The 26,685-nt window shown below is 39.0% G+C and overlaps 1 protein-coding gene across 1 annotated transcript in view; it reads left to right on the plus strand.

Moving 5' to 3' along the window:
* PHACTR1 (phosphatase and actin regulator 1) overlaps nt 1-26,685 on the plus strand; it is a 500,634-nt gene that overhangs the window by 12,931 nt on the left and 461,018 nt on the right. Inside the window, exon 2 of the mRNA XM_063098224.1 lies at nt 11,711-11,857. Within this exon, the coding sequence (XP_062954294.1) occupies nt 11,711-11,857 (147 nt within the window). The remainder of the gene's footprint in view (nt 1-11,710; nt 11,858-26,685) is intronic.

The raw sequence follows: 26,685 nt of genomic DNA on the forward strand, positions 1-26,685 counted from the left end.
AATCCTCATAGCAACCCTAAGATGCAGGTATTATGTTAGTTCCATCTGGGAGATGCACAAGAGGTGAATGACTTGCATGAAGTCATACAGCTATTGAGTATGAAACCTGGATACAAACTTTAGAAGGCTAACCTCAAAACCTGTGCTGTTAACCATGACTTCACTCTGTCTGGAAGGGAAATAAAATCTGCATTACTTTGCTTGTATCTTCATACAAAGCGAAAGTTACAAGGTGCCACAAGGTAAGCAGAGATAAAGAGGAAGATAGTACATCTTCATAGTGGTGCTGGACTGGGAGTGGAAATAAAAACATTTCAGCCATTGAGGATGAGCAGAGTTTAGATATGCAAAATTGGGAAGGAGAAGGAAAAGAAAGGTTTTCCCCTAAGGAGATTTGTACTGTCACTTAATTTTTGTTTGGATCTTCTGTCTCAAGATTTGCTAATTGATCCATCACACTGGTTAAGCTTTGGGTTTTCTGATAGACACAGATAGCAACTAAATATTCGTAACTGATGCTCTGAGTCTTCTGAGGACTCATGGGTATTACTTATCTATTGTTGCATGTCAATTCACCCCAGAACTTAGTGGCTTAAGACAACAAACAGTTATTATCTCATAGTGTCTGTGGGTTAGGAATTTGAGGGTGTCTTAGCTGGACAGTTTTGATTTAGGGTCTGAAGTCACAGTCAGGATATTGGCCAGGGCTGCAGTCATCCGAAGGCTTGACTGGATTTTCTGAGGTGGCTCATGCACGTGGCACTTGGCAGGAATTCTTTGCTATGTGAGCTTCTCCACAGGCTGCTTGAATGTCCCCATGACATCGCAGCTGGCTTCCCCAAAGCAAGCGACTCAAAGAGAAAGCAGGCAGAAGCCATGATGTCTTTTATGACCTAACTTTAGAAGTGATATACCATCACTTCTACCATATTCTAGTAGTCACAGAGACCCACCCTGATTGAATGTGGTAGGGTATTACACAAGAGCATGAGTTGGGGGTCATTGGGGACCACTTTGAAGGCTGGCCATCACAACATATAAGTCTTTACAGGAGCAGAAATTTTTCAGAAGAAAGAATATGGCTCCTGTACTTTTATATCATCAAGCAATTCTTAAATTAGGTATAATTTTGCATAGACCAAAATGTAGGCCCTCTGGGAGAGAAGTCACAAAGCCAGTGTTAGGGTAGCTATTGAATACTCTTGCACCCATCTATACCCAAGCATCAATTCAAGAAAAATTAGGTATTCAAGCCTTAAAGAAGAGTTAGAACAAAGTCAATATTGGACCCATACTGTTATAGGAAACATGGCTGGCCTGAATGCCCACGAGTGAATCCATCTCTCTGGGAAATCACCTCTTTTGGGGTGTGGCTGCACAAGACGTGGACTTCACCACTCCACAATTCTATTCACGTGGACTGTGATGTGAACGGTGTACCCTTGAAGTTGTGCAGCATGAAAGACCTGAATTGAGGTCAATAGGAACACTGTGGAGCCAGAATCCTGGGAAGCAATGGTAAAAGCAAGGTGGCCACCCCCTCTTTCTTGTGGACCCCATGAAATCAGCCCCATGTAAAAGAGAATTAATACCAGCACTTTGTAGAGTGGACGGCTCCTTTGATAACAAGTTTAAGCAGAGAGAACTGAGATAAACAGATAACAATTCCAGGGGAGAGGTGGTTAGGGAGAAATTGGTAAAGGGCCAAAAAAAAAAAAAAATGTTTACATTGTGTAATGATATTTTTAAAAAGAGAGAAAAGAAAACAATCCTTAGGTGTTTGGTTTGATGGCAAAGTATGAGAACATATAGAAAATAGAGAATGTTGCAAGATCTATGTACTAAATTTAGTTGTATAAAAAGTCCAAAAACCTTTTCGGCATATTTTTGTTAAACCTATTTAGGATTTGCAAGCTACAAGCTACTAATGTAAATTGGGTTGATATTATAGTTAATGACATTCATCCTCATCATTTACATTTAGTATTTTCTCCATGACTGAGTTTCAATATTGTCACTGTAATTAGTGACATTGTACTGGGTTTAACACGTAAAGGTTCTTATATTTCTAACTCAAATATGTAAAACAGTAAAGTATACTACATCTATCCAGCCCAGATTCTTAATCTACTTCACTATAATACCTCAGAATCAATTTTTTTAACAAAAACTCAAAGGCCTCCAATAAATCCAGGACAGACTATCCTTAATATTAAGACTATATTTGTCCACAACCTGTGGCAATACATGGTAATGATAATTTTTCAGAAAAATTTAAAGTAAGGGTGTGCCTTCATCTCTAACTTTTGGAAACTCTCCTAAATAGAAAGGAAAAAAACATGTTTTTACTAGTACTTTTTAACTTTTGTTGGAAATAATTTAAGACTTACAGAAAAGTTGCAAAAATAAAATAGTACAAATAGCATGTATGTAATCTTTACTCAGATTCACCAATAGATAACATTTTACTCCATTTTCTCTCTCTTGTCTCTGTCTGTGTATATCTATCTATCTGTCTACCTAGATAGGAGTGTAAAAGTGTGTTTGTGTATATATGAGGCTACTTCAAAAAGTTTGTTATCTTTTAATTCTATTTTTCCATGAACTTTTTCAGGTAACTTCATATTTCTGTGTATATATGTATACAACACATATGCACACACAAATAAATGCATATGTAAATACATCTAAGGGGGAGAGAGAAAGGATATATATGCATGATTGGATGTGTGTATTTATATATATGATTATATTTGTGAATATATGTAATCTAATAAATATATATATATATATATATATAGTTTTTTTCTAATCCATTATGGTCCTTTATTCCCAATACTTGAGTGTACATTTTCTAAGAACAGAGATAGTCTCTTTCACAACCGCAGCACATCTATCAGCTGCAGTAAATGTAACATTAATTCTTTAATTTAATCTGCTCTCTGCATTTTAATTTGTCAGTTGGCCCAATAATGTTCTTCATAGTACTTTTCCCCTCCAGGACAGAATCCAGTCTATGGTTAGTTGAGTCTAAGGTTAGGTTCCAGTACAGAGTCCAGTGTAGGGTCAGGTCTCTTTTGCCTTGTTTAATCTGGAACATTTCCACACCCTTAATTTGTCTTTTGGAAAGTTGTCATTTGTGAAAGCTACAGTTCCTCTCCCTCTTTTTAACAGACCATTTCTAATTTGGGGGTTGTCTGACATTTTCTCATGATTAGACTCAGGTTTATGTGTTTGAGGCTGAAATATTCCAAAGGTGACAGTATGTGTTTCTCTAGGTGTCACATCTGGATGCACACAATGTCCCTCTGTCCCTCATGGGTCATGATAATTTTGATTGCTCAGTCCAGATGCTGTACAATTTATACCTTGAAACTAGTAAGTGTGTGCAGGGGGGAACCTTAAGACAATGAAAATATCCTGCTCATCATCAAAATTTCCCCCTTGATGATTTTCTGACTCTAGCACCCCCTCCATGTCGACGAGTGAGCTCTCAGCATTCTACTGTAAGCAAGAGGCCTCCCTTTTCCTACATTTATTTATTTATTTATTTATTTATTTATTTATTTATTTATTTATTTATTTATTTATTTATTTATTTTGCCAGTGTTTATCCATTTATTATCAGGATATTTGAGTACCTATTTTTAATCATCTATTATTCCTTAATGAACTTCATCATTTTTCTGTGTTCAAATTGTCCCAGATTTGGCCAATGCAAGTCCCTTCAAGCTGGCTCCTGAGTTCTTGTGACATGTCCCCTTCACTTTGGGGAATGCTGCCTTCGCAAGGCATAACAAGGCTTACCTGGGCATGACAAGAAGCCCACTGTCATCATTCTTTCCTTATTCCTTGCATATATACTTCCAATCCAGTTATTTTGTTGTTGTTAATGCAGCTCCGGATGCTCAGAATAGAATGTTTAAAAGATTATGGTTAACAGAGATAGATATGATAATAGCCTAAAAATACGGGTGAGACATACACAACTATAGAATTTTAGAATAGCAGAATGTTGATATTCACAAAGAAAGCCAAAGTCATTAATAAATCATTTCAATTAATTAATGTATTTATTATTGATAGTGTGGTTTTATACATATTTAGTACTTATCTTCAGTGCAATAATTCTTAAAAGTAATCACCTTTTCTAAAACATATAACCACCACCCCACCAGATCAAGACCCAGAATATTTCCCACATCCCAAAAGTTTCCTCTGTTCCCCCTTGAAGACAATATTTCTCCCATCAACCTACTATCACAGTATTAGTTTGCTTGTTCTTGAACTTCATATAAATGAGTCATACAACATAGCCTCTCTTAGGTCTCCCTTCTTTTGTTCAACATTATGTCTGGGAGATTCATCCATGTTGTCGTTTGCAGTAGCAATTTGTTCTTTTCCACTTTTTATGTAGTATGATGCTGTACGAAGATATTACAATTATTTTTATAAATTTTTCTATTGATAGCCATCTGGATTTTTTCCTGTTTGGTTCCACTATAACTAAGTCTTCTATGGGCATGTTTGTCCATGTCATTGGATGTGTTTACCCATGTTTATGTAAACATACATCAAGTTCTCCAAGGTGATTTTACAAGTTTATATTTCCACCAACAATGTATGAATGTTCCAATTCCTCCATATCCTCACCAATACTTTGCATTCAATGATTTCTAAATTTTAGCCAGATTGATGGATGCAATGATATCTCATTGAGGCTATAATTTTAATTTACCTACAGTAGTGATGCTGAGCACATTTTAATATGCTTACTGGACATTTGGATATCCTTTTTTTGTGTGGATACCTGTTCAAGTCTTTGTTCTATTTTTTTTTTTAATTGAGTTGAGTTGTCTGCCTTTTCATTATTGTTTAGGGAGTTCTTAATATATTCTGGTTACAAGTTCTTTGTCATATTGTGTATTGAACACATCTTTTTCCAGTCTGAAAATTGCCTTTCTTTTCTTTCTTTTTATTGCATATTTTAACACATATAACATGATATTTTGATATACATAAACATAGTGAAATGACTACTGTAGTGAAAAACTTAACATGTCCATCTTCTCACATAGCTACCTTTTCTTGCAGTATGAGCACCTGAAATTTACTCTTATAGCAAGTTTCCAGTATAAAATACAATATTAACTATAGTCATCATGCTGTATATTAGATCTCTAGACTTATTCATCCTAAATGGCAGCTTTGTATCCTTGACCAACAGCTTCCCATTTCCTGCCTTCCCCACACCTGGTAACCATCATTCTACTTTCTGTTTCCATGTATTCAACTTTTTTTTAGATTCCATGTATAAGTGAGATCACATGTGTAGCATAATATACTCCAGGTTAACACATGTTGTTGCAAATGGCAGTGTCTCTTTCTTTGAAGACTGAATAATATTTGTGTGTGCCTGTGTGTGTGGGTGTGTGTGGTCACATTTTCTTTATTCATTTATCTGTTGACAAAAACTTAAGTTGTTTCCATTTCTTGGCTATTGTGAATAATGCTGCAATGAACGTGGGAGTGCAGATATCTCTTTAACATACTGATTTGATTTCCTTTGAATATATACCCAGAAGTGAATCATATGGTAGTTCTATTTTCAATTTTTTGAGTTACCTCCATAATGTTTTCCGTAATAGCTGTACCAATTTACATTCCCACCAGCAGTGTGCAAGGATTCCCTCTTCTTCACACCCTTGCCAATACTTGTTATCTCTTGTCTTTTTGTTAATAGTGATTCTAACACCAGTCAGGTAATATCTCACTGTGGTTTTGATTTACGTCTTTCTAATGAGTAGTGATGTTGAGCACTTTTTCATATATCTGTTGGCTCATTGTAGGTCTTCTTTGGAAAAATGTCTATTTGAGATTTGCCTTTTCACTTTCCTAATGGTGTCTCTTTTTTTTTAAAAGATGAAATGTTTATTTCTACCAACTTGTTGAATATATGAGCAAAAGGTTGCAGTACTCTCTTATCCTTTTAGTGGCTTTAGGATCCAGAGTAATAACCTCTACTTGATTTTTGATATTGGCCATTTGTGTCTTCTCTCTTTTTATTGTTATTAGTCTTGCTAGAGGTTTATCAATTTTATTGAATTTTTTAAAGGATAAGCTTTTGTATTATTTATTTTTCTATTATTTTTATGTTTTCAGTTTCATTGACTTCCACTTTTATCTTTATTAATTCCTTCTGTCTGTTTGCTTTGGGTTTATTTTTCTTTTCTTTTTCTAAGTTCCTGAGGTAGGAACTCAGATTATTGACTTGAGACCGTTCCTCTTCTCTAAGTAATGATTTAGTGCTATAAATTACCCTACCAGCACTCTTTTAGCTACATCCCACATATTAGAGTATGTTACATTTTAAATGGTGTCTTATGATGAACAGAAATTCTTAATTTTAATGGCCAAGGTCATAAAAATATTCTCCTATGAAAAAATTTTCTTCTAGACACTTTATTGTCTACCTTTCACATTTAAGTCCATGATCCATTTGGAATTGCACTTTGTTTATGGTGAGGCAAAAATCAAGGTTTATTTTTTCCCACCATATGGATATCCAAGCGACCAAGCACTATTTAGTGAAAAGTCCATCCTTTCTCCACTGTATTGCAGTGGGTCTCTTGTTATAGTCAAGTGACTGTTCACATATGGGTCTGTTTTTAGCTTCTGCATTCTCTCCCATTGGTCTATTTATCTGAATTTGTTTTTGATTCTATGTCTTAATAAGCCTTGATATCTTCAATTATAAATCCTTCAACTTTATCCTTATTTCTCAAGACTGTGATGGCTAGTCTTCTCCCTTTACATTTTAATATACATTTTAAAATCAGGTTGTCACTCCCCCCCCTAAAAAAACCCAAATCTGAGATATTGATTGGAATTTATAGGTCAATTTGAAGAAACTGATGCCTTAACAATATTGTGTCTTTCGATCCATGGGCAAGATCATTATATATTTGCCCCACTCATCATTTCTTTAGATCTTTTTAAAAAAATTTCTTTAAGCAATATTTTCTAGTTTTTCATGTAGAGGTCTTACTCATATTTCATTAAATTTTTCTATAGGGGGCTGGCCTGTGGCTCACTCAGGAGAGTGCGGCGCTGGTAGTGCCGAGGCCACGGGTTCATATCCTACATAGGGATGGCCTGTGCGCTCACTGGCTGAGCGTGGTGCAGACCATACCATGCCGAGGGTTGTGATCCCCTTACCTAAGGTCAAAAACAAAAAAAAATTTGTTCATAGGTATTTGCTGGTTTTGATGCTATTGTAAATGGTGCTTTTTAATTTCTTTTTCTAATTTTGCTAGTATATGGAAACAAATTGATGCTTTCTACTAATTTTATATCCACTGACATTGTGAAATCCACTACTTATTTCTAACAGTCTGTGAATTCTTATGAATTCCGTATGTACACATTCATAGCATATATGACTAATAACAATTTTATTCTTGCTTTCCAAACATTGTACCTTTTTTCTTTCTTTTATTTGCCTTATTGCCCTGGCCAAGATCTCCAGTATAATGTTGAATAGAAGTGATGAGAGCAGACATAGTTGGAAGTCTTTTGAAAATCTAGGTACACAGGTTTCATCCACTCAAACTCTGACTCAGTAGGTTCAAGTTGGGGGCCCAGAAAATTTACATTTTAACAAGTATTTTAAGTGATTTTGATGTAGGCGTATCCTAGGAAAACACTTTGACTAATACTTTTAAAGGATAAGCTTTGCTCACCTGAAGAATTTTCTTAATGAGGAAGGACTATTGCATCCGTTTTCTTCCTCCCCTTCCCACATCCATCCTCTTCCAAGCTGAAGTCAATGAAATTGAAAACAGAAAAATAAAGTGCTATTTTCTTAAGCACAGTACTGTGCTGCTTCTCTTTCCCTGCCTCTAGCTCAGGATATAATATGCATGTAAGTGTTAAAATGTTGACTGGCTTTAGAAAAGAAAAGGAAAAAATGCCCTTTTCCCAAGTCAGCAATCATATTTAGAAAGATATACTCATGGGAGCATATTTGGAAGTTGTTGAGGTCACACAGTTGATTTCAATCCTTTCTATACACACACCGACATCCAGATATGCACACATACAATCATATGGGTGTTGCCACCTGATGGAACAGCACAATGGGAAGAAATAGACTCCAGAGGATGCAGAGTTATATAGAATAGACTTGAATAATATGAAATAATTTGGGAGCAGTATAGATACCATGTGGTTTCCTAAATGGGATTACATACAAATCAAAGGAAGAATGTATTTTCCTAGATTGAGACTAAATATGCCATGGATATTTATGGAAAAAAAGTCGAGATACAGGAATAGCCACAAATGATTACAGAGTATTGGAGCTAGGCAGGCCCTTTAAGATCATGTTATCCAACCCTTGCATTTATATAGGAGAAGTAGCTGAGCCACATACTGGGAGAGTGACTTGCCCAGTGTCGCTGGGTGAGGCAGTGGCAGTACTAGGAGCAGTACTCGCCATCCCTGATTCCCACCCAGGGCTCTTCCTCTGATGTCACTCAATCAGATATTTTATGATAAGAGTTTACGAATATGAAAGAAATTCCAGAAAATAAAAAATGTGGAAATATTGGGACAAGTCCACAAAAGTGAGCCCTTCATATAGTATAAGGGATTGACTCTGAAAGGGAATGGTTAGAAAGAACTAAAGAAAGATGTGAGAAAACAGAGGCAAAGTGAAAAGAGAGTAGGAAAAACTAGATGAAAGACAAAGAAGAAGAAAGGAAATTAGGGAAGGCAAAAAATGGAAGATAATAACCAGAAATGAAAATGTGATCAAAAGAACCCAAGAGCACGAAGGCAGATGTAGTATTTTATGCCCGTCTTGTCAAAGTATATTTATCTAGAATTATTTCAATAATAAAACAGTCTGTAATTAAATACATGAAAGTGCATTTAAACCCCTTTGAAGAGGGATAAACCTAAAGTGATAGCAATATTAAGTTCCCAATCCACTAAAATGTTAAATGAATAAGAATCAGAAATTCAAAGATGTACTTCTCTATATCAAGAACCATTAATATGTAAAATCGAAGAAACATTGGTAAAGCTAAGGCTAGGTATTCAATGACTTATTTTTCTAGAGACATGGCCGATAAATGAAACTGTAAGAGGTGGGGTGAGGAATTTTAAACATTTTGAAAAAATAAACTACATTAATCCAAAAGAGGTGGAGTTTATACAATATTTAGAATTATTTGAGTTTATTTCTTTACTTTTTGCAATTCCTTAAGAACCTGAACCTAAATGTTGTAATCATAATATTGACTTACAGCCTGATTAGTGATCTAAAAGTAGTAACTTTTATAATTCACTTGATAAGCCAAATACCCCTGTTGTACCTCTTGGAATATGAGGCAACCATTTTTAAAAGATGTTTAACAGAGATAATGAGACATAATAATGAGGCAAATGTCATAAAAAAGTAAAGTTAAAATGTGGCTAATCAACCAAGTGTATATACTTAGCCAATCAATATACTAGGTAAGGGTACAGGATTTGAGATCGGGAACATGGATTTGGTCCCTAATTTAGCTCCTCATTAGTTATGTAACCCTCCTTCACTCCTTTTCTCTCTTCTCTCTTCCTCCCTGTTTTCCTCCTTCTCTTCCTTCCTCCCCTGTCCCTTCTTTATTCAAAAATATCTATTAAGCATTTACTCTGTACTGGGTTCATGCCATAAACTAGTGAGCTAGTTACCTCACATTTTTGAGAGATCCCTCAAAATGTTGATGGCATGGAAAATTTATAATGCACAAAATTGTGAGGTGCAGAGACAGAAATGAACCAGGCTTGTTGGAGAAAATGCAAGCAGAAAATAGATAATAAGAGAGAAGGATGGATAGACATGTTAAAGTCAGTCACAGATGGTCCTGAATGCAAGGATAAGCAGTTTCAAATTAACATGCAGAGAATTGCCTAACAATTAGAAATCAAGTGATTAGGAGGTAGTCTAGCACAGGAAGGCCAAAGGATGGGATTATTTGAAGGACAGATTATTTAATATTTCAGAGAAGCCAAGAAAGATTTGTATTTGACAGTCAGAAGGACATTGATGACCTTTAAAGTAACTTTAGTTGAGTGGTGAGCATAGAAACCAGTGGTGGGGATGAAAGGAGGTGACTGGGTGTGAAAAAAGGAAGGCTGGGGGGCCAAAAGCTCCACAGGAAGATTAAACAGAATGGGAAGGAAATAGTATGGTAGAGCTAGAGGAAGCTGCAAGGCCAAAGGCAGATAAATATATTTCCTAAGATGAAGAGTTACTATTCATGTGTGAACGATATAGAGAGTCAAAGATTCTAGGGTGAGAGGATAGGAGATGAGAGTTAGAACTGACAACTGAGGCAGAGATGGGAGCCTTGCAGAGCCTGAGCAGCACTTCCTCCTCTGAGGAAGGGCACGACTCCACCCTGAGATGTCCTTTGTAGGAGGGACAGAACCAAGGTAAGGTTTATCTGTGTACTCCAAGTGGGTACTTATTAGAAGAGTGGCAACGTTAGGCTACAAAACGACCAAGCAGCTGAAAGACAAACATAAAAGAGTTTAGCCCATCAATGGTTTCAGTCTGAGCTGAAACCATTCCTATTCACACCTTAGAAACCTTTCTAGGATCCTCTGCTGTGTTGCAGGGAGGGTTGCAGGTGGCAGTGCAAATATTCAAAGAAATGTACAGTCCCTTGATCTTCACCTCTCCTTCAGAAACAATGGTACAGGGTTGTAGAGACTACAGGTCCAATCCAAACACTATTATCTGTGCTATAAGTGACCAAATAAAGAGAAAGTTGAAGGGTAAAATGAAGGGGAATTTATGTGGAGATAAACACATCCTAGAAGTTAATGGGTGTAAAAGACGGACACTTAATTCTGTGTGCATATGTCTAGTCTACATTGAAATGATCAACTTTAGAAATCTGTTAAACTGCTCCCAAACTTGAATACACTTTTCCCTTACCCCCCAACCTCTACGTTGTAAGAGGCAGATAAGAGAGCTTCTGAGGATTGCAGATCTGATCCTAGCTCTGTTGGAGCTCCTGGCTGGGAGAAGGGAGCAGAGGGCTACCTCAGGCACAACGCTCTCCTTCACGACCAGCTGGACCAGGGCTTGCACCCCAAGACTGATAACTCCTTGCAGGGAATGCCAAAGCTGGGATATCTGGCCGGGCATCCTCAGTCTAGTGAGTCATGTGGGTTAAGGAGACCACAGAGAGTGCACTTGAGCAGAGATAAGTGCATTTGGCGGGAGAGGACACAATGCTGACTGGGCATCTTTGCTCTGGAGTCTTCCCTTTGCATTAGCCTATCTGTGCCAAGGGCTGAAAACTAGGGCTGCAGGCGGGAGGCGGAGTGTCGGTCCAGAGCACTGACCCTTGGCCCTGTGGCTGGGAGAGGAGTTAGGGAGAGCCCCGGGCGCAAGCCTGGGATAGCCCGATCTCTGCTCCAGTCCACAAATCCTTAACAGGTTTTCTTTCTCTCCCTTCACCCCTTTCTCTCCTTTGCTCTCTTTCTTTCTCCTTCTTTTTTCCTTTTTCCCTCTCTTTTCCCCTCCCTCCCCGCCCCCTCTCCCCTCTTCCCCCCCACCTCTCCCCTCCCCCTCTCCGTGTGCGCCTCTTCCCTTCCCCTCCCCCCCTTTTCCGCCTGTCTCCCTCTCTCTCCGTCTCCTTCTCCCTCTCAGCTCGCCGGGCGACCCTGCTCCTGCCTCCCACATTAATGGCGACATCCTCGGAGGATGATATAGACCGGCGGCCCATCAGAAGAGTCCGCTCCAAGAGCGACACGCCATACCTCGCCGAGGCCAGGATCTCCTTCAACCTGGGGGCAGGTAAGGACGACCCTCTGGCCTCCCTTCCTTGCTTCGCTCCTGGCCGGTTGGCTCAGCACCCCGCCCCGCTTTGGGGTCCCCTCCCGGTTGTGTCCCCTTCTTGCCCCCGACCTCCCCCACCAGGCGCTCGCTCAGTCGCTCTCTTTGTGTCGCCGGTGTGAGGAGTGTGTGTGTGTGTGTGTGTGTGTGTGTGCGCGCATGTGTGTGTGCGTGCATGTGTGTGTGTGTGTGTGTGCATGTGTGTGTGTGCGTGCATGTGTGTGTGTGCATGTGTGTGTGTGTGTGTGTGCATGTGTGTGTGCGTGCATGTGTGTGTGTGTGCGTGCGTGTGTGTGTGTGTTGCGGAGGTGGGGGAGGGTAGTACGCGGAGCTCTACATCCGACCACGAGTCGCACGAGGGCTTCCCCTGCCATGAGGAGCAGAAAGTGCTGTCAGTGGTGACAATGATGCGAGGAGTAACCACAGCGGCTCAGGATGCCGCGCGCTGGCGGCGCTGGCTGTGGGCGGAGGGTCTGGCCAGGCTCTGTGGCTGAGGTTCGCTGACTGGGCTACTACAGGGTGGAACTTGTTGGTGACATTCAGACCCTGGTGATGTCGACGGGGTGACACTGCCGCTGCGGTGTTGGAGTAAGGAGAGGGGGTGGGGTTGACTGCCGGGAACAGAACCTTTTCCTTGCACCAAGCAGCTGGAAAGCAACCCTGGTGGTGGTAATAATAGCATGGTCTATAGCACACATGCTAGGTGATTTGATGCTGTCATTGAAACTGGTGCCCAAAGTGGCCCAGGTAGAATTAAGTGAAAAGGGTAACTGAGGTAAAGGAGGGAGAGAAGGAAGGAGATGGGAAGGAAGGGAGGAGACAGCAAAAGATGGAAGGAAGGAAGGAAGGAAAGAAGGAGGGAGCAACAGAATGAGGACTGAGGGATTCAGAGTAAAAAGTGCCTCAATTGAGTCCACTCAGGCTATCCAATAAGAAACACCCAGAATCTAGCTGCTGCTGCACACTCCCACTGAGTGAGTTACCAGTGTGTGGTCACTGTCACTGGAGGAAGTTGCTCGCCACTAATTTCAAAGTGCTGCCTTTTCTGAATGACTCCTGAGCCTCAGTCCTAACTTCTGTGTCTTCCTCTCCAGGGTTGCTTATTATTCTAGCACCTCCAGTGCAAAAATACTGCGGGCATTTTCCTGAAGATTCTCACTTAAAATAAGTTTAAAAACCAGACCATACCTTTCCCTTTAGGAAATTAACCCTTGAAAATGGAAGTGAATCGATGTGTGTGTGTGCGCACGCACACGTGTGTTGAAGCAAAGAGAACTTCCAAATGATGAGTATTTTATTCCCCATTGAGAAGTTTAAACAGAAGGGAAAACTGCATACAGAAGCAAAATGCACTGGTTAAGCAACCAAATCTTTATGGCTGGAGTGTGCTAGAGTAGCCAAGTTCCTTGGAGTGTAATTTTTGTGTTGGTGGTTTGGTTATTTTAATCATACATATCCTGTCCCTTTTGAAATGTTTGCCTCTGGCTTTGGGGATGGGGAAAAGAGAAATTTATTGAGAAAACTTTGGCAATTTTTGTGGCAGGCTGTAGTAGCCCATGGTGCTCACTTTGAAAGTGTTAATCCCCTACCTGTATGCTTCAGATTCAGCATATGGTTGTGAGAGGTCTTGTAAGGGACTGAGAAGAGTTTCCTTTAGGACCAGTATTGTTTTCCCAACCCAGTGATATTAGACATTGGCCCCTTGCTACATTCCATTAGTGTCTAGCTTAGTACTAGAAGAAAAGGGCTAAGGCAGCAGTTACTATATGTTGTTTACCTTCTACTAGTATTTTTTAAACAAAACAATAAAATAGACCACTAAAAAAGTTTCAAGTTTCAACTACTACTCGGTTACGTTGAGCCACTTTGCCAACAGATTAAACCCAGTGACTTTCAGTCTTTTATTCTGGTTGTATTGCTCTGTAGTCCAATGAAAAGATTGGCTCAGGGAGGACTTGTGTCCCCTTCTTTCTAAAATAAACAAGCCAGACAAGCACCCGGTCCCGTCTGTATGTTCCTTAAAATATCCCTAAATGCAAAGTGGCAAGAAAGACACCAGCGAGCGAGAGAGAAATGCTGTGTAGAGGATGTTGGTAAAGAAGGGAGAGCAGTCTGAGCGCGCTCTGTACTGCAGTCGAGGGAACTGTCTTCCCTTCGTGGTGCTGAAGTGAAGCACGGTGAGGCAGAGACGTGGCTGTAAGGTGGACAGCGGAGCGAGGGCTGCTCAGTCCCTCTCTGTGATGGAATCCTAGAAAAAAATGCCTATGATCTGGTAACCGAAAACTTTTCTATCTCTGCCCACCTACACTTGCTGCCTGTTTACTACGCCTCAACGCCTACTGCTCCACAGCTCAAATCGGGTGATTTTTGCTCTAATTTTGCGCCGGCTGCTCACTCCTGGGGCTTTGTTTATTTTCCAGCTGGTTTCTGGTTGCTTTTCTAACAAAGTAAGATGTACTTGCAGATGTGCCTTTCCTCCGCGTTTAAAAGTAATTGTAACCCCTGGTTTAAAAAGCAAACAGCCTTGTTTATCTCCTTAAACAGCAAGTTGTAATTAAACTATTAGCGTCATTATCAGCATTGCTGAACGGAGAAGCCTGCACACTCTCAATAAGTTACATAATCTGGGCATAGAGAGAATTGTGTTTGTCTCCTAACAACAGTTTGTAAACAATTAAGCAAGGAAGCATTCCTCTGCCCTTTCTTTCCACTCCTTTCCTGCCCAAAGCAGTCACTTAATGTTTATTCTTTCCAGAGAAATTCTTTATTGGATTAAACTATTTGTGTTTAATATTTGCTTTCCTACACCAGCTCATTGTATATAAATCCATGTTTGACATTTTAGAGGTTTAGCAATGCTTCAAGGAAGTAAATATTCCTATATTCATTTTACTTAGCTATCATAAAATTATTTTTGGTACCAACTCCCTTAAATTAATCTGTACAGTTGCCAAATAAAGTGGGCTGGGCATTTTGAATACTAATTAAATACTTAAGCATGCCTTCAACTACACCCTGGCCCTGCCTGTACTTAATAATATCATTTCAGAAATAACTCTACAGCTTAAGTGAAGGATATGCTCCTTCACCTACAATCCCAACTCAATCAAATAGCACCAAAACGTGGGTCTTTCTTCAATTTATAAAGAGGCTAATTTCAAGGCCCAGCCTAAATTGAGAGAAGAGATAACAAAAATGTTCTAAACCATGACTTTTAGTTTTCTAAAAGAATCCCTTTCCTAGGTTTTTAACTTCTGCTCAGCATTTAGTAGATGCGAACATTGATATATGATTATTTGTTGAAGATAGTATAAATGCTAAAGATAACTAAGTCAACATATTTATTGAAGGTTACCTAGACACATCAGACCTCATATAAAACATTGGAGGAGAGATCCCCCCACCCCGAGAAATTCAAATGTGCTAAAAGGACATCTTGTAACAGAAGAGTATGTTCACACTATCAGTGGCAAGTGTTTCTAATTGTGTTCTCACTTAGTAATGAACATTACTGACATTTAGCTTGTAATAAGTCACCCTGCCGTGTGAAATCATTCATTCACTGCATTAAAGTGAATTCAATGAAGAGGTGCAACTCATCTGGCAGCTACTTTCCTATGGGCTAGTGTATTCTATTCATCTTCATATTGACAGTGTGTAGAAGAGTATCTGATACATAGAAGATGCTGAAACAGAAATGTTCTCCATAATGACACACTGAAGTGAATCAAAGTGTTATTAAGCATATCTCAAATTCCTTAAAGGGATGCTTACCAAGACCTTTAGACTGGTGAAACAATCTCAGTCCAGCATGACAATATTCACTATTTGCCCAGGGATACTTCTCGTTGCCAAGTGATGATAGCACATTCTGAGCCACCGCTTCTCAGTATCATGACTTTCATAATTTAGCTAAGAGATAATGGTCTTCCTTCTCAAGAGAGATAGAAAATAAGTTTCTTGAGGTCTAGTTTATAACTTCATTTGGCTGACCCAAACATTCTTATGGGTAGCCAGAGCAAGCCAATTCTGACTGCCATTATCATCTGGGCCAAGAGGAAGAAGAAAGAAGGAAGGAGGAAGGCTAATCATCCTGATGATTTGAAATTGTTTAGAACACAAAACCAATATTGGGAACTGTTGAGAAAAATGAGCTCTTTTCTAATCCCAAAGAGGTCAAACCTCTGTTAGCATTCCAGAACTGCTTTGTAAGGTAGAGATTACCACAGTCAACCTCAGCATGCTCGTCCTCTTTGGAAAGCTGAGATCTGCTTTAGTTCCTGATGTTGCCCCAGAATAGCTGTTTCTGACATCCACTGGTCTCTTTCACACTCTCAGGCCCAGAGGATAATGGCAGTCAGGATTGGCTTTCTCTGGCTACCTGTAAGAATGGATGGGTCTGCCAGATGAAGTTATAAACTGGGCCTCAAGAGACCTCTTTCCAACCTTTCTTGAGAAGGAAGACCATTATCCCTTAGCTAAATTATGAAAGTTGTAATACTGAGAAGTGGTGGCTCAGAACGTGCTATCATCACTTGGCAATGAGAACTGTCCCTGGGCAAATTGTGAATATTGTCATGCTGGACTGAGATTGTTTCACCACTCTAAAGGTCTTGGTAAGCATCCTTCTTCATTATTTCACTGAGGAATGCCAATGTACCCCTTACAATATTTTTTATTACTGATTTCAAATTGAAGGCATATTGTATGGGTCTGGCTTTTATTTGGTGGCCTGAACTCTCTTTTTAAGTGTTGTTTCCCATACTCAGTATTCAAATGCCTGCCAAGAGCCTCTGTTGGGGGGTCTTCTCTCCTTCTGTGTCATAGTTAAAGCTAACTAATTTTATAATCTCACCATGTCATGCATTAAGTTGCTACTAATGCAGATCACTTCAGATAGCATAAATAATATAAACAAGATACAAGAACATAAATAATGAATACTATGAGTCAATGAGAAGCCCTTTTCCTAAATATTTAACTTGGCTGTTTACCATGTCATTGTTTCAACAACAATTTATACATTTATGAGACAAAATCCGCATTGGGCGATTAAATTTTCTTAATATCTTTGCTGGAGGCATTATTAATTTTTTAAACATCTAAGTATTGTATTTGCTACTATCTTATGACTAAATGGTAAATTACTTCTTCAGTTTGTCTGTGTATGTCTATATAATTTAATTCCGTGGAAGCCCACAGAGGTGTGTTTTATATGAAAAATGAAAGGCAAGAGTCAGAAGAATATCACTGTAACGCATCTTTCTACTAAGACCATGGACAAGTCATTTAACCTTTTGGGGCCAGATTCACCCCGCTATAAGATGAGGGATTTAGATTTTAAATCTCTGAAATTCCATCCAGTATGAAAATAACTGGTATTTCTCACTCTAGCTGTATTATTGGATACATACTATATCACTGATCTTTGTATAGTCTTATTTATGGTATAAAACATATAGAATAGCATATTTCTAATAAGGATTAAAATACCTGATCACAGCAAAGTTATAGAAATATGCTGAGTTAAAAGAAGAATAAATACATAGTATATAGGCACATTTATGTACACCAAATTAATTAAAATATTTTTAATTTGAATATTCAGGGGTTGAAGTCTTTAACACAGTTGATGCTCTATAAATATTTGTTGTGTGATTGAATAGGGTATTGGAGAAATCTTAGCATAAATGGAGTGTGAGAAAACCAAACATTAATCTGGTTTCTAATTGGCATTCCACGTCTTTTAACCTGTTCTCCATTATAGTTAAAATTAAATGGGTATGTAAGATTTATATATTCCCTTTACCCTCTTAGACCACCAGGGAAGCTAAGCATATATGCTGATGAGCTAAATGACAGGATTCAACAAAGCTGCAATGTACCCCTTTGGAATTTACAGATACAATGATCCTTACCTCTAGGCACTGACCTAGCCATGGCATTACAAGGAACTTTTTTCCTTTCTCTTCACTGGTCACGTAAGTTAGAGCAATAAACTATCCATCATAATAAATGTAGCAGATGTACATTAATACATTTTCATACATACATTTTAATTGTAAAGCAAAAATGTTTTAAAGTTATTTATGGAGTTACTCTATGAAGTTACTCTTTGCTATATGAAACTTCAATTCATAATCACTATTTAGTGTACAAGTAAGAGTTAAAATATAAGCAGGAACAGAAGGTAATTTGTAGAGCTGACGTTTTTTCTTCTTGACCTAGGGGACAGGCATTATTATAGCCAGTGTGTTATGTTATGTTATGTAAACAAAAGAGGGCCTGAAAGAACAATCGATAGACATGACATTTTCTTCATTGTATGGTACGATAGAAACTAACTATATTTGTTCATATTTTGTTCCATCACTCTCTACACCCACTTTGATAGGTGCTAAAGTGGATATGATTTTCTTGGGGGGAAAAGGGGGACATGTTGACATTTTAATTGCTTTAATTTACAAGTCTAAAGGATAAAGACAAAAAAAGTTAAAGACAAAAATCAATTTTATGGCCTTATTGAATGATGATGGATTTGCCTGACTTTCTACACAGGTTACCAAAGGATGACAGGAATAATCTCATGCTAGTAGTTGTTTAACATTTATGAATGTACATTTATGTGTAAAAGCCTGCAGGTTTCCTATGAATCTTCTCTGCCACTTGTATACCTTAAACTAACAATTCGGCAGCAGAATCTTGGATGGTAAATACTTGAGCTGTAACTGTAGACATGAGAATTCAATGTACATCTTGGTTTTAAAACTATTCTGGACTTCATCAATATTCTCATTTGCCATTTACAGACATGGAAAGCCCATTGTTGCTGATCTCCACAAACCAAACCAAGACACGTTAGTGTAATATTAAACCATGGTTTAATCAAAGGTACAGGAAGAGCTTTATTGTTCCTGAGTTTCTCTCTTATTTCACTTGGGGCTTTTTTTTTTTTTTTTTTTTCTGAAGGGAGAGATAAGAAGAAATAATATTCATTTAGCAAATATTAATTGAGCAGTTAACTATGCAGCAGATCATTTTTTAGACACGTGGTATATATTAGTGGCCAAAACAAATAGCATCTTACCCTCATGACTTTTAACTTCTAAAAGTGGATTATGGACAACAGACAATATAATATGTAAGCAAATTGTATAGTGTTCAGTTAATAAGTGTTAAGGCAAAAATGAATGTAGCAGACTAAGGATGAGGCACGTGGGAGGAAGGAGAGGAGTGGACTGCAGGATAGATGACACTAAGAAGAAGAAATTTGAGCCATGGTGGGATGGGGTGGGGGACAGAATGGGAGAGAGCTGAGGGAAGGGAGGTGGAAAGGCCCTGCACCAGGAGCATTCCAGTGTGGCTGGAGAGAAGCGAGTGAAGTGGAGAGGGAAGGAGAGGAGATTCCAGAGGGAGCAAGGACCAAATCACATAGGGTCAGGTGGACCCATGCAAAGACTTCGGCTTGACGCTTAGTGACATGTGGCACACTGCATGGACTTGAGCATAGGTGTAACACCATCTGATGGGTTTTAAAAGAATTCCTGGGGCGATGATGTTAAGAATGGGCTACAGTGGGGCAATGAGGAAGCAGGAAAGCTGGTTTGGAGGCTATTAGAGTGATCCAGAGAAATGGAGGTGGTTCATTGGCGTGGTTCGGCAGAAGCAGCGAGACGTGGTCAGATTCCATGTGTGTTTGAGGACAGCCAAGATGGATCGGACATGGGGTGTGAGAGAAGGAGAGGAGCAAGTAGTACTTCAAAGGTTTGACCTGAGCAACCAGGACAGAAGGGCCATGTTGGGGGGACTGGGAAATAGTAAGGAATTCAAATACAGACATGTCAAGTGTGAGATGTCTACCAGACATCCACCCAAACGGGGATAGAAATTAAGCAGTTACATGAGTCTCTGATTAAAAATGAGGTCTGACCCAAAATAAGTATTTGCATTCTCACTATATAGAGAGCATTTACTAACATTTACTTTGCCAAGGGCCTTATAAGCCGTTGCTCGTTTATTTCTCATAATAACCCTATAAGATTGGTGTTATTAATTACTATACCTATTTTATCCATGTGGAAACAAAGTCATAGGGAAGTTAAATAACTTAGCAAAGGTAATGCAGCTATTAAGAGGAAGAATAGGAGCGTGGATCATATTATATAAGTTCAAAATCTATGTTCTTAACAGTCATGATTTACCACAAGAGAGCAAGTTTACATTACCAGCTTTGCTATGAGGTTGCACTTAAAGCAGAACATTAAAGCCAAATGAAAGAAAGAGATAGAACTAAGAATGTATCCCAGCTCAGTACTTTTGTGAAAAGAAAGTTGGCTGAGAACCACTGTAAGAAGTGCATCTTATGTCATCCCATATAACACACATATGTATTTATAATTGGAATAAAATATTCCCCTGAACACCCTTATAAAGTGCCAATGTACCCTTGCGTTTTCTGTATGATCCTATCCCATCCCTCCCCACTCCATTTTATTTTAATATATTTTAATGATAAAAATGCTAGTTATAACACACCTAAATGATTTTACAACCCACAGTTTGAAAAACGTTACTTAATTGGTGGCTTTCTAGGGACTCTCTCTGAATGCAGGAAGTGTTTGCAAGGAAACTCCACTTTGGTACTTCTGCATGGCTAAGAATGTGGTACAGTCGCTTACCTGGACATGGGTCAAGGTGAAAAAGAAAAATTCCAAAGAGTCAGTATTGACTTAGCCCTTAGGCACAATAGGCACAGAGCCACATTAATAATATTTTTAGAGGCCTAAAAAAAAGTGTTCATTTCTTTCAAAGTCAGAAAGAAAAGATGAATATAATCCAGCCTGTGGCTTATATTTGTCTTTACACCAACACAGCCATAAAATATAGTTTTTAATGTTTTTTGTGGTGAAAGAGGCCCACAAAAGCAAAAGTGCCTGTGACCCACAGAAGTCATAGTAAGCCCTGCAAAGAGAGGAACAAGCAGCAGTGAGAAAGACCTTTTTTTCCCAAGGTAGTACCGTGATGAGGTTATTTTCTGGAGCCAGACTTTCTTGGTTCTGCCACTTACTAGCTGTGTGATCTTGAACATTTAACCTCTCCCTGCCACAGTTTTCTCACCTGTAAAATGGAATGGAATGGTGACCATATGAAGGTTTGTTTTGAACAGCAAATAATTTAATAAATGTAAAACACCTAATTTAATAAATGTAAAAATGGAAATGTAAATTTAATAAATGTAAAACACTTAGGATACTGCCTGGCACATAGTGAGTATTCATTAGCTAGAAGTGGAGAAAGATGTCCATTATGTTTCTCCTTTCAACTTCATCTTTTCTATTCTTCCAAGATACTATCCAAAAAACGACGTTCCTCTGGTGACCACATCTTAGTCCTAGGAGCAGACAAAATGAGTAACAAATCCAGAAACCACTCCCATAAGAAGCAAATGCTTCTGGGACTAAATTTTACCACTATTCAATCCTTCTTGCTTAGACTACAGGGCGACAATGAGAAAGGATGTCACCCCCCAGACTAAGTCGAATGGATCAACCTTGAAATACCTTTTGCAAATGGCCACGTGGAAAAGAGAAAAACCTACTGGAAATTCCAACTATCCTCCAAACTTGGAGGAGGTGCTGTGTGGGGAGGGAAATAAATAGAAGAGCAGAGAAAGAGAGACAGGGAGAAGAGAAGAGGGAGGCAGGGAGAGAGAACACAACTTTTCAATTTGAAAGGTCTTTCACACTGGTCAGGTGAGTACATTAAAAAAATCACAGGATCTTGGGCCGAGCCCGTGGCGCACTCGGGAGAGTGTGCGTGGGTTCGGATCCTATATAGGAATGGCCGGTACACTCACTGGCTGAGTGCCGGTCACGAAAAAGACACACACACACACACACACACAAAATCGCAGGATCTTAACTTTTGAAAGTCAATAGAAGCATCTTCTCTTCTCTGAATAATAATGTTCTGTGATGAGTTTGGAGATTCACTGGTTCCAAAACCCAAGTGTGCTACTTCTGAGCTGAATCATCTATCTCTCTGAACTTCTGAAACCTGTGACGTGTGAATAACACTTTGTCTAGTTTTCACCTACTTTGAGAACCAAATGTGAAAATGCTTTGCCAACAGCTGAGTGCTACACAAAGGCAAGAAAGAGATGTGGTCTGGGTGAGTGGGACAACTGCAGATGTCCAGCTATGGCAAAAATAAGGCACAGGCATTAGAATGTAGAAAATAGACTAATTTTCCCTAAACGGCTGCCTTTGCCATTGCCAAAAACTCAACACAGCCTAACTGGCCACCAAGACTAAACACGGCTTTTCCCAATGTGTAAATTCAAGCCATGTTCATGTCTCTACTATCAACTCTTGTCAAGGTATGACAGTGTTCTCCTTAGAATATTATTGTCCATCAGTAAGGAAAAAGAGCTTGAACTCTGCAAGTGTTTTTGAGTTGCAGAAATTTTAAATTTCTGAGCACAGTCCCAGCCTCCCTTCCCACCTGGTATCAGTCCTCAGGAAGGTGCCTGTCATTTCGAATGCCATGAGGGGCATTAGTCCAACTTGGCCCAAAGCAAACACTCAGCCAAATAAGCCGGTGGTGCCCTTCTTTCACAATCTCCTCTCCTTTTCTACCTCCTTCTTCCCCCAACTGAATGCCCTAATTAGTTTTGACCTTACAAAACCACAACCAGGAGTTTCAAGGCAAAACCTTCATTCCTGAGCGGGAGAGACTTGAACATACCCTGTGGATCTGCGGAAGTCTAGGACTGTTTATTACCTCCCACTCGAACCATAGAATTACACAGTTGACACTGCTGTGGAGCCAGCTGTCCTCGTCTCACCACACTGTCTTCCAGCAACACCCTTGCTGTGTCTGATCATGACGCTGGCTGTAATCAGCCGAGAAGCAACTCTTTCAGTAAGAAGAGTGACTTCTACTAGCAGTTTGGGCACAGGAAAAAACTTAGTTGTAGAAACAGTTTCTCCAAGTTAAAGTTGTTCATTCAAAACAGAATAGGCAGAAGCAAAATTATGAGTGACTGGGTTTTTACTTATTTGTTTGGTCTTTGGGTTTTACAGTTTAGAGGCGCCTTCTAAACTCTGGGTTTCATTCATGCAAAAAGCAAAATTTTTCAGCCAATTGTCTGCTGCTGGAGCTGTGATAGGTAATGCAAACCACACCAAATTCTGCTTAACCGCTGGTTCCCTACTATGCATAAATTACTATTCCACATGATTTCTATGTCTGTATTTTACTGTATTTGACATAAAAAGACATTTGGTTAATAGATTTTAAGCAAATTAGACATTTGATACATTATTACAAAAGTGCAAAATTTCACAATGACTAAATCTTTCTCCAAGTTGTAAAATGCCTGAGGTAGTTTTCCTTTATCTTCTCATGTAAGGAGTTCATTTTAAACATGCAGAGATAAGTCTTTAGTGTGGTTTCTAAAATTTTAGCCAATGGTGGTCCCTACGCTCCCTGTACGTCTCAATCCTCAACACAAAAATCCTCCCTGTGCTAGGAAGCAACCAGACAGCCTTAGCAACAGTTACTGTAAATGATGTTTGGTTTGCTGCTCAGTTGATTTTTAAATTTCTGTTTGTTTTTTAAAGTTGATTCATATGTTTGCATCTATAGATCAGATTATATCCTCTCAGGTACCTTAAGAACACTTATAGATTTGCTCTTATTTTTATTTGCCTACAAAATCTGAGTCATGGCTTGCTCATAGAACGGCAACCAAATAAATGGAAGTATGTGTTAAGTCTAAGACCAACTGGAACCATCCATAAAGATCATACCAGGTCAACCCAAAGTAAGCTCAAATCAGCCTTACACTCACTTCACTGGCCTATGGGTTACAGCTTATATAATATGATCTGTATGAACAATTTCTGTGGTAAAGTTACCTCATAAAGAAATATATCATCTACAGAGTGCTTTCATAAACCCAGTTATTGGAACAATTCAGCAGATTTATAGCTACTAGGATCTGCCTTCTATCTCCTCCTTGGCTCCACTTATTAAAGACAGGGAAAGTATTGAGGTGAAAAGGGAACAGTGACTGAAGTTAGCCTGCACAGAAAGGCTGCCATAATCACTCAATCGAGCATAACTGTAGTTTTCTCTTATTGCTATATTGCTAGCTTTATTTATTATAGATGATTTGTCCTAAGAGCCCTTTGTACACAAATATGATACAATGTCAATATTTTACTGACCTATTTGCACAAAATTGTGCATGATTCTAATTTAAAAATATTAATTGGTTATTTAATTTGCATTCAATTATTGCAGTACTCTGTTATCTAAGATCTATGGTGTCATGTGGCATAGAGGAAAATAAGAATAGCAATGAATAAAATGCATCGTTAATTAATAATTAATAAAAATATATTATTACGGGAAGAGTCCAATTGTGAAAGATGTGATTCCTTCGGACCTTATACCAAAGCTCAGATGAGAAGGTATTCATACTAAATTTGTTAACTCACTCAGAGTCGAAATGGTGATACTGGTTTTGAAAAGAAATCACAGATATTATTATAAAAAGGCATAGAAGGAAACTAAGGACATAAATAGATGTTAATGTTCAAATGAAAGCTTTTCTGCAGCCAAAATGCATTCAGAACTGGAGGAAAATGGAAAGCATGTTATGGCTACTGGGACATCGATTCAAATATTTAGTGCATTTGCTGCAACTGAGCAATGACATTCAGCAGCACTGGTGTGCATTAAACTAGTGCAATTTTCTTTACATTCCCTGGTTCCTGGAGGACATTATTCTCTGTCAATCTCTGGGAAACTCAAATACAGTTCAATAACCATAATGAATGTCGAGCACAATCTAGTGTCTTTTCTAAATTATAACTGGTTTCATTTCTTTTGTGCTTTTTCTTTGGTAACTTAAGGAAAAATAATTGTGTGATTGATGTGGGTTCACAAAAACATTAATTTTTTTCCTTAAGTCCTTAGTTTCTGTAAATCTGTGGCTGAGGTTCAATTATTTTTCTGCCCTAGTAGAACACTGTTTCAAGGCATGGGTTCATATAATTTCTTTCTTTACATTCCTGGCTCTGCCTCGTGTTAGAATAAAATCCCTCACTGAGGTGAAGGTCTAGAGGCTGCACAGTTAGGAGCAGGTGAAGGAAGCAGGGTGGTAAGTAAAAAGTGGTGCTCTCGTCTCCCTCGGGAGGTGAGGCTCCCACAGATTTGCAGTGTCGTCACGCCTGGAAGGAGGAAAATGTCTGGGAATCACTGGTTCCTGTGGGAGATGGTCTGGTCAGGTAAGGGTGAAACGATGGTCTGCTCATTCTTCGCAGTGCAGGGAAGATAAGCATAGATTCTGTCAGACACACCTGGATTTGAATTCTGCCACTATTGGGCAATTTTACGGCAAGTTTATTATCTTCCTGAACTTTAGCTTGCTTGTCTTTAAAGTGGAAATACTCCTATCTCAGAGTTGCTGTGAGAATCGCATGAAGCAATGGTATGGTGAGTAAGTACCTCTCAAATAACTCAAGCAAGAAATAGGTCCAGTTTAGTTTATTAGCATAAAACCTTGATGTTGTACCAAAGTGACAATTATTTAATTAGATTACCAAGTCCCTGTCATAATAACCGGGACAGAGTTTTAGGAAAAGAAAAGATGACTTATATTTTACTATGACTTATTTCATTAAATATTTATCTAACGAGCGTTCATCAAAGGCCTGCTAGATACTCAATACAATCTAACAGTTTCACAGCAACAACCAAATCCACCCGTAGAAACATAGGCACCTGCCAGAGGGGCTCCTCCTCTGAGGCAAGGGACCATGTCTGCCTCAGCTCTGGATCCTCAGTGGCTAGCAGAGGGCTTGGCTCATAACAGGTACTCAAACAGTGCCTGTGGAGGGAAGAAATGCCTGAGGGCATGCACGCCTTGCTATCAGTCCGCCTTTATACCAAACTTGTTGGATTTCTTCTTCATTATCTAGTAACATCTATAGATGTCCTCATATATCTGGTCCTTACTAGCTTCTGACAATTTCTGCATGCAGAAGCTTCAGAGCAGGAGACACACCTGTGTCCTCAGAGCCGTCTACAAGCCAGTTAGGCCTCTCAGCATCGCTATACCTGCCTTTCAGCACCTCTCTTTTCTGGGGAAGGGTCTAGAGACCTAAAGATCTGTATAGAGTCTGTGCTTAGGTCCTAAAAAGTGCAGAAAGAAAGGATTAAGTTGATTTTTACTCATATTACATTATGGTTGCAATGTCACTTGCAGTGACACCATGACATTTTCCCTCATCGATATTCAGCTCATGGTCTCCTCCCAAGTGATTCCCCAGATATGAAGAGTGAGGAGAAAGGTTTAGAGGGAAATTCTTGAAAAGGAGACTAGATATTACTTCCCCTACAGTTCAGAAACAGAGGTGCCTTAGATTTTGCCCGTTTTGAAAACACAGAAGTAGAAATTAAGCAGGTATAACTCAACCATAGCGTGTTTGTCCTCATTGACCCAGATTTTTTTCTTTTCGAGCTAAACATAGGGACTGTCACTATTGTGACAAAATCATGGGCACCTCTCATTTGATAGATTTCTAAAAACTATACCTAAATTTAATAAAGTAAACCTTACTGAAATAAGAATGACATGCTCTATGTTAGAATCCATCCTTCATCTCCACGTCCTTAGAGTGTAAACTTGGACTAAACAGAATTTTTCTTGCATTCTGTAGTCATACTCAGGCTGCCTTAAAGTTCAGAGAAAGAAAATTGTTAAAACATTTAAAGAA

The sequence above is a fragment of the Cynocephalus volans genome, chromosome 5 (assembly GCF_027409185.1).
Source record: "Cynocephalus volans isolate mCynVol1 chromosome 5, mCynVol1.pri, whole genome shotgun sequence".
In the NCBI taxonomy this organism is placed as follows: Eukaryota; Metazoa; Chordata; class Mammalia; order Dermoptera; family Cynocephalidae; genus Cynocephalus; species Cynocephalus volans.